The sequence below is a fragment of the Triticum urartu genome, chromosome 5A (assembly GCF_056163025.1).
Source record: "Triticum urartu cultivar PI428250 chromosome 5A, HENAU_Tu73, whole genome shotgun sequence".
Lineage (NCBI taxonomy): Eukaryota > Viridiplantae > Streptophyta > Magnoliopsida > Poales > Poaceae > Triticum > Triticum urartu.
The window spans coordinates 255,617,081-255,629,869 of NC_141877.1; the positions used below are offsets into that span (position 1 = coordinate 255,617,081).

The 12,789-nt window shown below is 43.7% G+C and overlaps 1 protein-coding gene across 3 annotated transcripts; it reads right to left on the reverse strand.

Annotated features, from left to right (window-relative positions):
• On the reverse strand, window positions 1-12,355 carry LOC125508388 (protein FLX-like 3). Of its 3 annotated transcripts, none has more exons than XM_048673091.2 (6): window positions 12,124-12,355; window positions 11,289-11,983; window positions 11,034-11,179; window positions 6,136-6,215; window positions 5,929-6,051; window positions 1-660 (listed from the first exon to the last, which is right to left on the reverse strand). In XM_048673091.2, exons 2-5 carry the CDS (start codon window positions 11,957-11,959, stop codon window positions 5,971-5,973), a joined length of 978 nt encoding a protein of 325 aa, XP_048529048.1. In that variant the 5' UTR covers window positions 11,960-11,983; window positions 12,124-12,355; the 3' UTR covers window positions 1-660; window positions 5,929-5,970. The 3 variants fall into 3 exon arrangements, with proteins under 3 accessions (XP_048529048.1, XP_048529049.1, XP_048529050.1); XM_048673092.2 differs by having other exon boundaries at window positions 11,289-12,053; window positions 12,124-12,349; XM_048673093.2 differs by lacking the exons at window positions 5,929-6,051; window positions 6,136-6,215.
• Window positions 12,356-12,789: the final 434 nt, after the last annotated feature.

A 12,789-nucleotide genomic window follows, 5' to 3' on the forward strand; every position in this document is an offset into this window, starting at 1 on the left:
TTCATTGCCTCCAGCGCATGTAGGGAGCAACTTATTTTATTCCTGACATCTTAAGCATCAGACAGCTATGCTGACTTGCGCTTCACTGCTGGACAAACTGGTGACTACATCCAAATGCAGCAACTGGAAGCATCATGGCCAGGCACAGTTCAATCCACCAACAGGGGCTTCACTGCTATACAATTTGTAGCAGAATCTCTTTTCAACTTCCCTATGGAGAAAGGAAATTATCACGACAGTGACACAGAACAGGGGCTTCCAGACAACCAGAAACTTCTATGGCACAAGTTCACTCTTCCCCCAAAACCACAACAAAACTTAATGCCTGCAAATGAACCCAATCGCCCACACGCCCACACGCCCACATTCAAGACCTTCCAAGTGTTGCTAGGGCACTCTTGACTGATTTAACCATTTCCCATATCTCCAACTGGTATGATAATCCATCTTGATCTCTTTTCAGGGATGTCTAGAAAATATGATGTTTTAGAAGAGCGCATCTCTAGATGTATCAGTTAACTGGCATAGAACCTTCAGCGTCAGAAAGGCAACAGTTATCCCCGTTACCATATTTATTACTGTTTTCTGGCAGTGACGGCTCCTTCACATGAACAAATACATCTTCTGTCATCAGAGGAAAAGACCAACTGAGGATTCAACCTGTAAGGTAAACAACAGCAGTGTTAGACATTTGGTCCCAAACAGAATATCATCTGAAGAGTTGTACATAACAGTAAAAATAATAATTAATAAATAACACAAAATGCACAAAACAGTGAACAGAAACACAAGAACATGAATAGGAGAAAAACAGTACACTCCATGGCAATTTCAAGCTAGAATCAGTTTGTAAGGAGGGCTATATGAGGTGCCGTGGGTTTTTAAGGCAAGCAATGAGTATTTTCTCTACCGCTCCCTGTTTACTTCCTGTCACGGTGCCAACCTCCCGTCACCAATGGTTATAATCTACAATGCCAAACCCTGACTCATAACAGATAAAGTTGTTGAAGATCATAGCCTACAATCTGTACCCTCTTGCAAATCGTACATGTGCCCCACAAGTACAACTGTGGGTGGTATTACAGGAAAAGTTAATACCATTCTCAAGATATGTCTGCATTCCTTCTTATGGTTCATGGAAGTAAAATATAAGGCGAAATTCTCAAACCACAAAGCAAAATAACATTTGCCTAGAGATATGGGAATTTTTTTTCCTTCTGTAGCTCATCAACTAATCTCCCCGCATCTGACATGGAAACAAACGATAACAGTGTGTCTCTAAAACCAATGGGGTGACATTGAACAGAAATAAACCATGAACCTTTAATTGTTTCCTACTGCAATCCTGAAGCAGTAAGCCAGTAACACTTGTTGCTCAATAAAACCCCATGGTTTGCAATATATGGTCTGTACAGTTAAATTGTTCTCGGTTTCTCTCAGAGAGATCCAGCCACATCTCATCCACCAAAGAAGTGCCAACTTCTAAGAAGTCCAAGAACCTCAAGATCAAGATGCATGTGTGTGTATAATCCAGGAGGGGGGTCTAGAATCCTTGACCATGCATGGTCTTATCAGATCCTGCTGGACTGTAGAATGGCAGAAGATGTCTTGAATACAATTCAGATCAGATTGTGACTTCAATTATCCAAATAAGCATGCCTTGTAACAATATTTAAGAAACTACTATTAGTTCGCAGCAGCCAAAATGCTAATAATATGTCCTAAGTCCATAACATGTTAAAGCCACATTCAGATAAGGTTACTGTGGCAATTAATCACCATATCCAGGACTGTCCACCAGAAATTAAATAATGCTCAAGCAGTGTTCATAAAATTGCTAGGCGCTAGATGCAAGGCCAGACCGTCAGGCAGTGGTCGAGCCGATTTTGTCAGAGGTTGAGCTGTGGAAGATGACAGTGCAAAGCTGCTTCGCAGTCTCCTGCTTCATATTATGCCTCCTGATGTAGGGGGTGTGTAGTAAAAGGGAGGGCATGTCTTCTCCCTCTTCTTTTTTTGTAGATTAGAGTAGGCTTATCTTTCTAGCTTCAGTTTTAGCCTTCGTTTTTGCTTTGGTTGTTGTACTTTGTGCCTTACCAGCATGCTTCTTCTAGATTCTAATATACAATGATGACACACATTTAGATGTGTGATTCACAGTAAAAGAGATTGCCTAGTCGCCCTACGCACCACCTAGGCAAGGGGGATGGAGAGGAGACAAAGAGCAAGGAGGGCCTGGGAGGGAGACAAGGAAAGGGAAGGGGAAGTTGAAGGCATCAAACTCAACAGCGACAAGGAGGCTCACCCTCAAGGTCTTCTTGCTTTCCTAGGGTTGCTTCCTCTTTAAATGGTTCAACTCAACCAGGACACTCAGGTGGTCAAAACATCACAATGAGCCTATACCGCCCATCAGACCATCTTCCACACCACTATTTAGCTCAAACTCTTCCCGTGACCTTGTCTTCCTCTAGCCACAGATGTGTCGTGGCCCTTACCTCTGAGCTCCAATGAGGCCTCTACTACACCTCAACACATGTCCATACACGACTGTGCCTACCTCACACAGAACTTGGCTAACTTTTAGAAACACTAGACTCACTATATTACTAACCAGGCTTCTCCAACACATGGCAATACTAACAAGACCCTATAGTAAAACTAATTGGGTTCCCCAGGGCTTATTGAATATCCAAATATAAAAGATAGAAAATTAACATGCTACTAGGTTAATGAAGGTGCACTGTCAAGAATGAATGTTTAATTTAAAATAATATATACAGAGACGCGGCGTAACTTCTGCCGTGGATGAAGAAACTACTTGCCTCATGTTTGGTAAGCCATCACCAGATTGCTTCGGTCATTTGGAAAGCTTCAGAATGATCTCCGCTGTTTGACCCATCCAAGAATGATCTCGACAAGCTAGCAAAGCAGTCATCTCCCACAGAACACAAGATATGGGCTGATGGACTTAAAAATGGTAAAAGGGTAAATCCTTATAAATCCATATAGTCCAAGTGCCAATAAACTTCCCAACCAACTTCTGTTCAAGAGTCAAGTCTGCAATCTGCTTTAAGCGTTCTATGGCATCAAAGATCAAACTACCATCCATCTGATGTCACGAAGAAATAGAGGAATGCTTTCCCCTTCTCACAAACTGGGAAAGGTTTCCAGCACTAAGAGCTCATTCAGTTCACGCACCATACTCTCCAGCCAACTTCAGTAAACAAGTTGACCCACCCCAGATTGATCTCCATAGCGGACTCGCTAAAAAGCGCTCTTGTGAGCACGAGCTCACATGCACCCTTTCTTACAGTAAAATCCAGAAAAAATCATAAAAAAGAAATATTTTTACAACAAACATTGATGCCTATTCACATGCGTGCAAATTTTTGTGATGGAATGACATTGATGGTCTGGGCAAAAAAACAAAATTGATGCTCCAAAATGCTTTCAAAAACAGTCTTTTTAGAGCATTGATTTTGTTTTTGTTTCCCAGACCTCCACGAATGGCATTCCATCACGAAAATTTGTAAGCATGTGAAAAAATACATCAATGTTTTTTAAATTGTTTAATATTTTTTCGGATTTTACTGTAGCGAAGGATGCGTGTGAGCTCTATGTGTCTGAGCACCCAAAATTACACTCTATACTTGGGATGATTAAGTCTAGCCTGTTGGGGCTAAATAGACCTAATCAGATTACCAGCTTATCTCCTACTCAAATCTGCACTGTGTTTCAAGCATCACATGGAAGAACACGTCAAACTTCTGTCTGCTGCTTTGACACAAAACTCGGGAGTGCTTTCCCCTTATCACGATCTGAGCAACATTTACCGCACAAGGAGCTCAGACACAACTCTTAAGCAAACACCCATTCAAAACCAACACTGCTTTTGAGCATTAAAGTGAAGAATGCATCAAGGTTCCACATGCAAGAACACTGTTATGGACAGCCTCTTGTATCAGAGCCAATGACCGGGAGTTTCACTCCAAGGAGAATCCTCCATGTTAAAATCTGGTAGGAGTTTCACAGACAATGTGCTTCTTCAAATCTTTGGTTCTCTTGGGAGTAGTGTAACCATTGAAATATGTTCCAGGGAGATCGAGGGCTGTGGCCTACATCAAATATGGTTCAGACCATATGCCACACAAGCTTTCAGGAGGTTGCCAGGCCGATGCATCTACAACTGCTTCTCCCAATTGGTATCAAGAAGGTAATCTTTATCTTCTACAACAAGTGCTTTCCTTAGTCAAAAAAACACTGTAGTGTGGTCACTAGTCAGAAAAAACATGGCGGTCCTTTCATGTTCTCCACCTGAGCAAAATCTTTCAAATCTAAGAGCTCATAAAGTTCAGGCACGGTACTCTGAATTACATCCATGATCCACTAGATCAGTCCAATTGTACTAAACTGAACTGCTGATGTCTGGAAGCTGGAGATACCAGTGGGTCTAATACAGAACATGACCAACTTAACAGCTAACACATCAGCCACATAGAGAGCTAACCATGTGGGTAATTGGCAAACAATAGTAATCACGTCCCAGCCTCACTCATACAGCATCAATCCAGGAAAAAAATGGGAGAAGTGGCATGTTGATGCACACGCTACTGGTCTAATTTCACAGAGCAAGAGAGGCCATGTTACACCATCATCAGTGCAGATCCAATATTAGTCCTGTGACTAATGGTAGTCACAACTTGCTTAAAAGAGCTCCTAGATCAACCTCTTCATGTGCAAGAATTGCCGATGCTAACTTCTAATATCTAACAACTGATAACTGATAAGTCTGAATAGCCTCATTCTTCTCTAATATTTTGCAAGAGAACAGAGCCACCTAAGGCTTCATGCACCAGACAGACAATCCAAATATGCTAGAAAGTAACCAGCCTAATACCGTAAAAGCTTAACTAGAACTTACACAAAGGGCCAGAGCAAGAATTTTCTAATCGAGCTCGCACAAGGTCTGGAAGTTTGAATTCCTCATAACGATCAAAATAAGCATCAAGACAAATACAAACTAAAAAACTGATGATGTAAACCAATTCAGATGAGACAGCTTATGCTGTTGAATAACCGTGGAGTTTAACGGCATAACTTACTACCCATAAGAAACGCAATCATTGTCCTAGATAATATATAGACTTTTTTTTTGCGGGGAAGATAATATATAGACTTGTCCACACTGTTATGGTTTATAGAGATTTAAGGAGGTAAAGTTAGTTCTGTTACAACAAATATCACTTACTGATCCCTATCTGCTGATAACAGCATTGGATCCACTACACATTCAAATATGCAGCAGTTGACATGAATCTAGCCAAACATATAATCACTACTTCAGACTTCCATTTTTACAGAAAATCTGCAGCAAACGCCTGAATAATTTGCTAGTTATAAACATTAAAACCACCTTTGCATTAAGTGACTAACGTCACCAACATAGTTTAACATGAGAGAAACCTACACTTGGTTATCACCAAGAGTGAACTTGACACACATGTACTACATGCACTATCTGTATCATCTCACATCAAGCTCATTAATTCATTGTGTAACCGCGTGATGGAAGTTTTTTCTGTAAAAACATACATTCAAAGTTTAGCAGTTAGACCCCCACTGCTTCACATTAAATTCAGAACACTTGCTCTATATGTGACACGACTAAGTCACTCTGATTTTCCAAAGTCGAAGCCACGTTAAAATGATTGCTAGTCTAGTCATAGATCCATCTAACAAGGAAACCTGGATATCCTAGTAACATGCATAAATCTGGAGCCAATATGTAAATAGTAACAGGATACTGTCAGGACAAATATTATCAACTAACACAGAAAGTATAATTATTCGAAGCATAAAGAAGTCTGGAGTCTTAACACAAACAAGTAGGTAGATAAGATACTCTAAACCATGTTATATGATAATTAACACCTAGAGGTGATTCTTTCTCCCCGGAATGTAGCAGCTGGGGTCTTAGCGGTACTGGAAACGGTTCTTCTCAAATGTGCCCCACGAAGATTCAGGAGGGTGCGAAGGACCTTTCTCAGAAACTCCCTGATAACAACACAGTACATTTTGAATAATATAGAAAACAAAGAATGAAACTGTCTAAGATTATACTGTTTTAAAAGATCATACCGCATGTATATTGTATTTATCTCCATATTGAGTAGGGAAGGTCGCTTCAGGACTGCCCAGCTTCATCCCATGTGCTCCACCTTAGAGAGCAGATAGACATAGTACCATGAGAGCGAATTTTCTTTGTTCCATGAAATATAAAGTGTTAACAGCAATGCATCCAATGATGATATATTCAGGTAGTCTAGCCTAAGAGAAAATCACCATCTAGGATAACTCTGTTATGCTTATGTTTTGAAGATGATGTATGCTCTCATTGTTGACAAGGAACACTCCTGGTTTTGCTTTGTGGGTGGTATGGTATTAGAATTTTTTATTTTTTATTGGTCCATTATCTTTTACTAGTGAAGGGGAGTATGCCGTCGTAATGGTTCAACCTCCCCTCCCGCGCTCCCCGTACAGTAAAAATTTCAGCCCACGCGTGCATATTAGCACAATACGAGCAAGAAAACCCGTAAAACCATCGCACGCACGCACGACTAGGGGAAAAGGAAACTGCCGCAATCCATGCATAGACGACACACACACACACACACCTCATCGCCACCCAACCCTCGCTACAGATCCCGTCTCTCTCCCGGGAAAAGTTATTGCCGCCCCTACGACCGTAGGTTTTAGGTATCCCACCATCGCATTTGCCCTTTCGCCCCTCTGGTCGCAATCTCTATCACCACTCAGATACCCACGGTGACCATCATGGCCTGATGCCCTTTCAGAACCCATCTGTTGGCGGCGCTGACCCATCTTCTGGTGCTGGATGCGGCGGCCATGGCGAAGGAGAAGAATTCACCGTACACCAACACCACCGACGACCTGCAGGGGACCCATTGACCGCTGTCGTGGCCTTCAGGTCGGCCACGGAGAAGTCCTCGCAAGGCAGCGGGTCCAAGTGGATGCACAGCGCTGCGGCGAGCGCCATGGTGAGCAACATCACTTCAATCATCATGAAGTGAACCAATGGGATCGAGCGGAAGTATGCGGGGAACAAGTCATAAGTACTCGTGCTCTCCACTTTATAAGGATGGGTTGATTTTGGCGGTGGACAGTGGTAATGCGGGGAAGCTTCCAGTTTGGAGCTTGTTGGCGATTCTCTAGTAGCCTTGCTGGTTCTGAATCCAAAGTGCACAATGGTCCCAAAGAGTTTGACTCTTTGAATCAGAGGAAAACAAGACTGGTTGCATGTGGTAATATTTTCTTAACCCATGAGAAAAAGCAAGGATTTCACATACGATGTACGCTTGACCTCTCCATATTGGAGATTTCTACCGCGTTGTTTGTCACTGCAATTTGATTTTTCTTTCTTCCGTAGCAACGCATTGTACTTACATCTATAGAAGAACACTCGGATATATATTGCTGCAGCCTACAGGTTAAACTATGATGGTGAAAAAAGATTAGCTACATCAAATAAAGAGCTCCTTAACACTCAAACCAAATGGCTGCCCTGGACTATCTTGTTTCTGTCTTACGTGATGTTTTTATTTCCTGTACTAATGGAAACATGACTAAAGTTGTTGAAGGACACCGATGCATGTCTATTTCTGACCTTCATAATATGAACTAATGAATATCCTTTCTTATTGCTACCATGTGTGTTAGGACCATAGTTGTCAGTCTCCTCTCCACCACCGCCACTTCCTTCATTTTCATTTTGCCTTTTGGCTGTTGCACACCGCTGCCAAGGCTACCAATCCGTTGCCTTTCCATGGCATGTTCCTTTGCTCCTTCGCCTCGTCAATTCGTTACACATCTCTGTATCCTCCAGTGGCGGACATGGTGATGAAGAACTGCAGCAATGATGGAAGACCGGTGATGGGGGGTTTGCGGAGGTACGAGTCCGACGATGTTCTCTGTATTCATCTATTATTTCTCGACATTTCCCTCAGTTCACACTCTCTGCCTCTCTCCCCACCGGGGTCACCCAGTGGCGTCCGAGATCGCGTCCCGGCCACCGATCCACATTGACCCCAGAGTAGATCCCAACCTTTGATTTGGGTCGACAACCCTGGGTCGTAGAACACAGCACCGACCCGCGATCCGGAATACTAAGATTAGGACATACATGGTTAGCTGGGTGGAACGTGAGAAGAAAATAAATATGTGTGCGCACACGCAGGGCTATAGTGTATAGCTCTCATGTGGATGTATATGTTTGTTTTGAAGAATCACTACTATAGTGAGCAAGAATGAACCCAGCAAAATAAACACCTGAGGTTAAAATGAAAAGTTTACATGTTGCAATAGGTTAATGGGCTTCCACTTAACCATACAGTTTGATACGAACAAACTTATTTGGTCAGCAAGAAAAAAAATAGTTCTGTCCATGTGGTTATTTCTATTTTTGATTTGGGTATACTTTTTGCTGCTAGATAGCAAAGAAAAACAGACAGTGGAATGAGCTGTTGCTGATGTTGACGCAGAGCTGGGACAACTTTTAGGATCAAAGTGGGAGAAAGAAAGGGAGGTATAGAGCCACTGGATAGATTTGGTGGCTGAATTTCATGGTAAGAAAGAATCAGTGCTTGTTCTGTTCTCATGGTGAAAATCACTTCACTTAATACAATCAGAATGTTATGTCAGATTATATACGGATGACAAACATGAATATAGAATCAGTTCTTATGGTGTTTCCTTGATTTAAGTCAAGGCACTCCATCACCCATGTTGGATGTGTTATGCCCAATTTTGTTATTCAGTATTTGACATGCTTGATACTCCATTTCTTTTGATAGTATGAAGTTACACCGGACAATTATGTATATATATCTCGTGTGGCGAAGTGGAATTTCCATGTTTTTGGAACACTATCTAAATTATTTCTATACACATGAATTTTCACATGCATCGTGTTGCGTTCTGCGAGGAAAGAGACACAAGTGGCATGAGGTGATCGTCGAGTGGAAGCAAGTGTAAGGTGATATTGTTGCAACGGTCATAAGCCACATACAACGCACACATCATGAATTACAATGATATTTTAACTAATGTAACTTCATCTCAGTTTATTATTCCGTGGCCACGCACGGGCACTAAAGTAGTACAAAGTAAACGTTGAGGTAGGAAACTGCGAAAAGATCAGGCTGTAGCCAGATTAAATCTCGTTGATTCATTCGTGAGGCTGATATGTAACATGTTGTCTTCTTAATAGTGTATAGGGGGGCACTTCTCATTATTTTTTTAAAGCATGTAAGCGAGCTACAGGATAACTGATAATATTCTGGTAACAGAAAATAACATGATTTCCATCCATACCAGCAGTAAAGAGAAAACATCCACACATGCATTTTGGACGCATACTGAGTACAAAATTCGGCATGGTTTTAACTCCTTTTAAAATTTGCATACCCAGAAAGACTGGCAAACTCGAGAAGGGCCCAGCATATGAACTGAAGACCCTCCACGTATACTATCTAAAAGCATATATTTTGTGTATGTAGTTATAATGTAAATATCACCTTGTCAGATATAAGAAGACAATTTCTATTAAAAATGAAAATGCGGGAGATCCTGCTCAAAAAAATTACCAATCATAAATCAAGACATTTCAACGCAAAATTCTCTATATATTGGGAGCCATGTCATTGTAGGGTAGTAATCGGTGGGCACAAGAAACTGCCACGTAGGGTTAGACCCTGGACAATGGGATAGGCAGTGGCTTTAATGAGCCTAAGATGGCTACAATTTTCCTAGCCTTGCTCATAGAGTTAGGCCTTTGAATTTAAATATGAGTGTCAGAGTGTGTGCCTAAATTACGAAGTAGTGAAAGTGCGAATTAAGAAAGCATTAAAGTAGAAGACATTAGACAAGGTATATCATATCTCTTGTATTGCAATCTATCCCTAGTTGTAAGAGCATCTCCAACAGCTCACCAAAAAAAAAACCACCCTATAATCACCTATTGGGGCTCCCCAATAACACTTTTCTGGTTATCGGGGATGAACGCTCCAGCAGATCCCCAACAAAACTTCCTCAATAACCAATCTGACATACGGGGCCCACTTGCTAACCGGTAAAGCGACGGTGTGGCTGTGCTCCGGCGGCTATGGCGGCGGTCTGACGATAGTCCAGTGGGCGGCAGTCGACCGGCGACGACAGCGGCTGTCCAGTGGCTGTCCAGCGGCGGGGCGGCTGTTCGGAGATGGTCCGTCAGCAGCGTCGGCAGTCTGCGCCGTGGCAGCTGAGCGGCGGCGGCAGTGGTCCGGTGGCCATTTAGCGGAGCGCTGACATCGCAGTATAGGGGATCATATCGGGAGAGGGCCAACTCGCCCTCCATTTAGGGAAAGATGGGTTGTTTTATTAGTAATCACCAATAATTTATTGGGGAAAGGGAAGCTGTTGGAGCAGAGTTTTTGGCTCAACTCCCCCAATACCAGGAAATTATTGGGGAATGGGGAGCTGTTGGAGATGCTCTAAGCAGGCAATCTACCAAGGCAAGGAAGAAAACAGGATGGCCTTTTGCCCTCCCCCCGTCTCATGTGCAACAGTTGCACACTAGCGGCATCTCTGTCATCCCGAATTTCCTACGGCACCGATCACGCAAGCAGAGAACCCCCCCCCCCCCCTCCCCCAAGGCAGCCAACTATTTGCAATGTGGCAATCCAGAAGTTCACACTGGCACGCATAATATGTTCAGTAGTAGCATCAATCCGTTTCCAATATTAATTGACAACTAGCATCTCCAAACAAATTAAGTAATTGGCTGATGTCCTCTTTCTTAGAAACCCATGCAAAGTGCTGGCAGATAGCAGATTCCTAACTCAGGATTGCTGATAATACAGAACCCTACCATATGCGCATGTACAACTTCAAATCCAGAAAAAATATGACAGTGAAAAAGGAAAATATGTAGAATGGATAACTGAAATTTACAAACACTGTAGATGATCCCAATAACATACCTGTGCCCCATGGTCTGCCATCAAAATTAGCTAATTCGGCCCGCATTTGTTGAATTTCTTGTGCCATCGAAATCATACTCTTCTCCATTGCTTTCCTTTGTTCCACCAACTCGAAATTCCCCTTCTGCTCCAATTCACATGCATTCCTGCAAACAATACAATTATAGAAACCAATGATACTCGAAGTTTCCAGTCCCCAAACAATTTACTGGGATAACTGAGAGTCAGGTCCAGCAAAAGAGATGGTGTGTGTACCTTGCATGGGTAAGTTCCAGTTGAAGGCCCTCAATCTCTGCTTTCAGCATAGGTAACTGTTGTTTATCAGATCTCTCCCTACTCAGCTCCTGCATGAGTGATGCAGCCTTTGCAGAGAGTTCTTTCCTAACAGCAAGGAGCTTCTCGATTTCACCACGAAGATGCACAACCTCATCTCTCAAAGGCTCATTTGATCTAAGTTCAGCTTCAAGCTTCCTTCTCTTGTCAACGAGCTCGCTGATATAAGCTTCCTTCTTGGCATTAATCTCTGCGATGATCATGTTAAGGTGACGGACCTCCTCCTTTCCGGCTTGCAACTCCCTGTGCAACTCCATCCGTTCCTCAGCTAGAGCATGACGATCAGCCATAAGCCTGCGGAAATCAATCTCGTGCAACTGAATTTCTTCCTCTAGGACATCCAGGTGAGAGCGAGGAGCCACCCTCATGAGCGGCCTTTCGTGAATCTCAGGGTAGGCTCTACGATCCTCAATCACACGAACTGCAGGATAGGCTCTGCGATCTTCGACTACACGGATCTCGTGATGGCCCCTACGATCATCAACCACTCGGATACCAGGATGATGACCCCTGCGATCCTCAGCCACACGGGCGTCAACATAGCCCCTTCCATCTTCGACAAAACGGCGCGGCAGGCGATCTCTTCCTGACATGATGATTCTAGGTAACCTGGTGGCCTGAAAGCAGCATAAGAAATGAACATCGAACCAATGTAAATCCACCTCTGTTACCAAACCAAAAGCGGATCTACATGGAAATTTGTGGAGAATAGTTAGCTTGGGATTAAGTAATCGCTTGATGATCCAAAAGCTCCTACCTTCAGAAACCAATGTCCAAGGTTTCGGACGGGGTGAATACGGCAGGGACGTGACGAGGTGGAATGGGAACGGCGATGGTGGCGGCGACGCGCGTGAGAGGTGGGTTAGGGTTTGGGCCGTGAGGCGTCGGCGACGACGCTCGGCAGCAGCTGGCGTAGCGCAGTAGACTAGAGAAGATTTTTAATGAGCCGGGATTGGGGCTCTGGTAGGTCAGAGCAACAGATTGGTTCGGTCATGGGACCTTACTCCTTAGAGCATCTCCAGTCGAGTCCCCAACAGATCCTTCCGAGATATTTTTGCCGTGCTGACATCGAAAAAACAGTCCAGTCACGCCTTCAGGACGCCGAAAAATGCCGGCTCGGACTTTTTTTGCCCGGCGGTCGTAGGCCGAACCCGGCGCACTGGGGGGCAGTTGGGGGCTCCGGCGCAAGGAAAAAGCGCGGTTGGCCCACGCCGTCAGGGGAAAAGTCAAGATTTTCTTCCTGACTCGCCTCCCACCCCCGCGCCCTCGGCCGCCAGTAGCTATATCTCGGCGCTGCCCGCCGCCTTTCACCACTAGATAGACATTCCACGCCGGAAAAATAGCAGAGCTTCGCCGCGGCAGCCCCTCCAACAGCAGCTGGGGCAGTTTAGCGGCGGGGACACGCCCACCGGGGCGCAAGGTG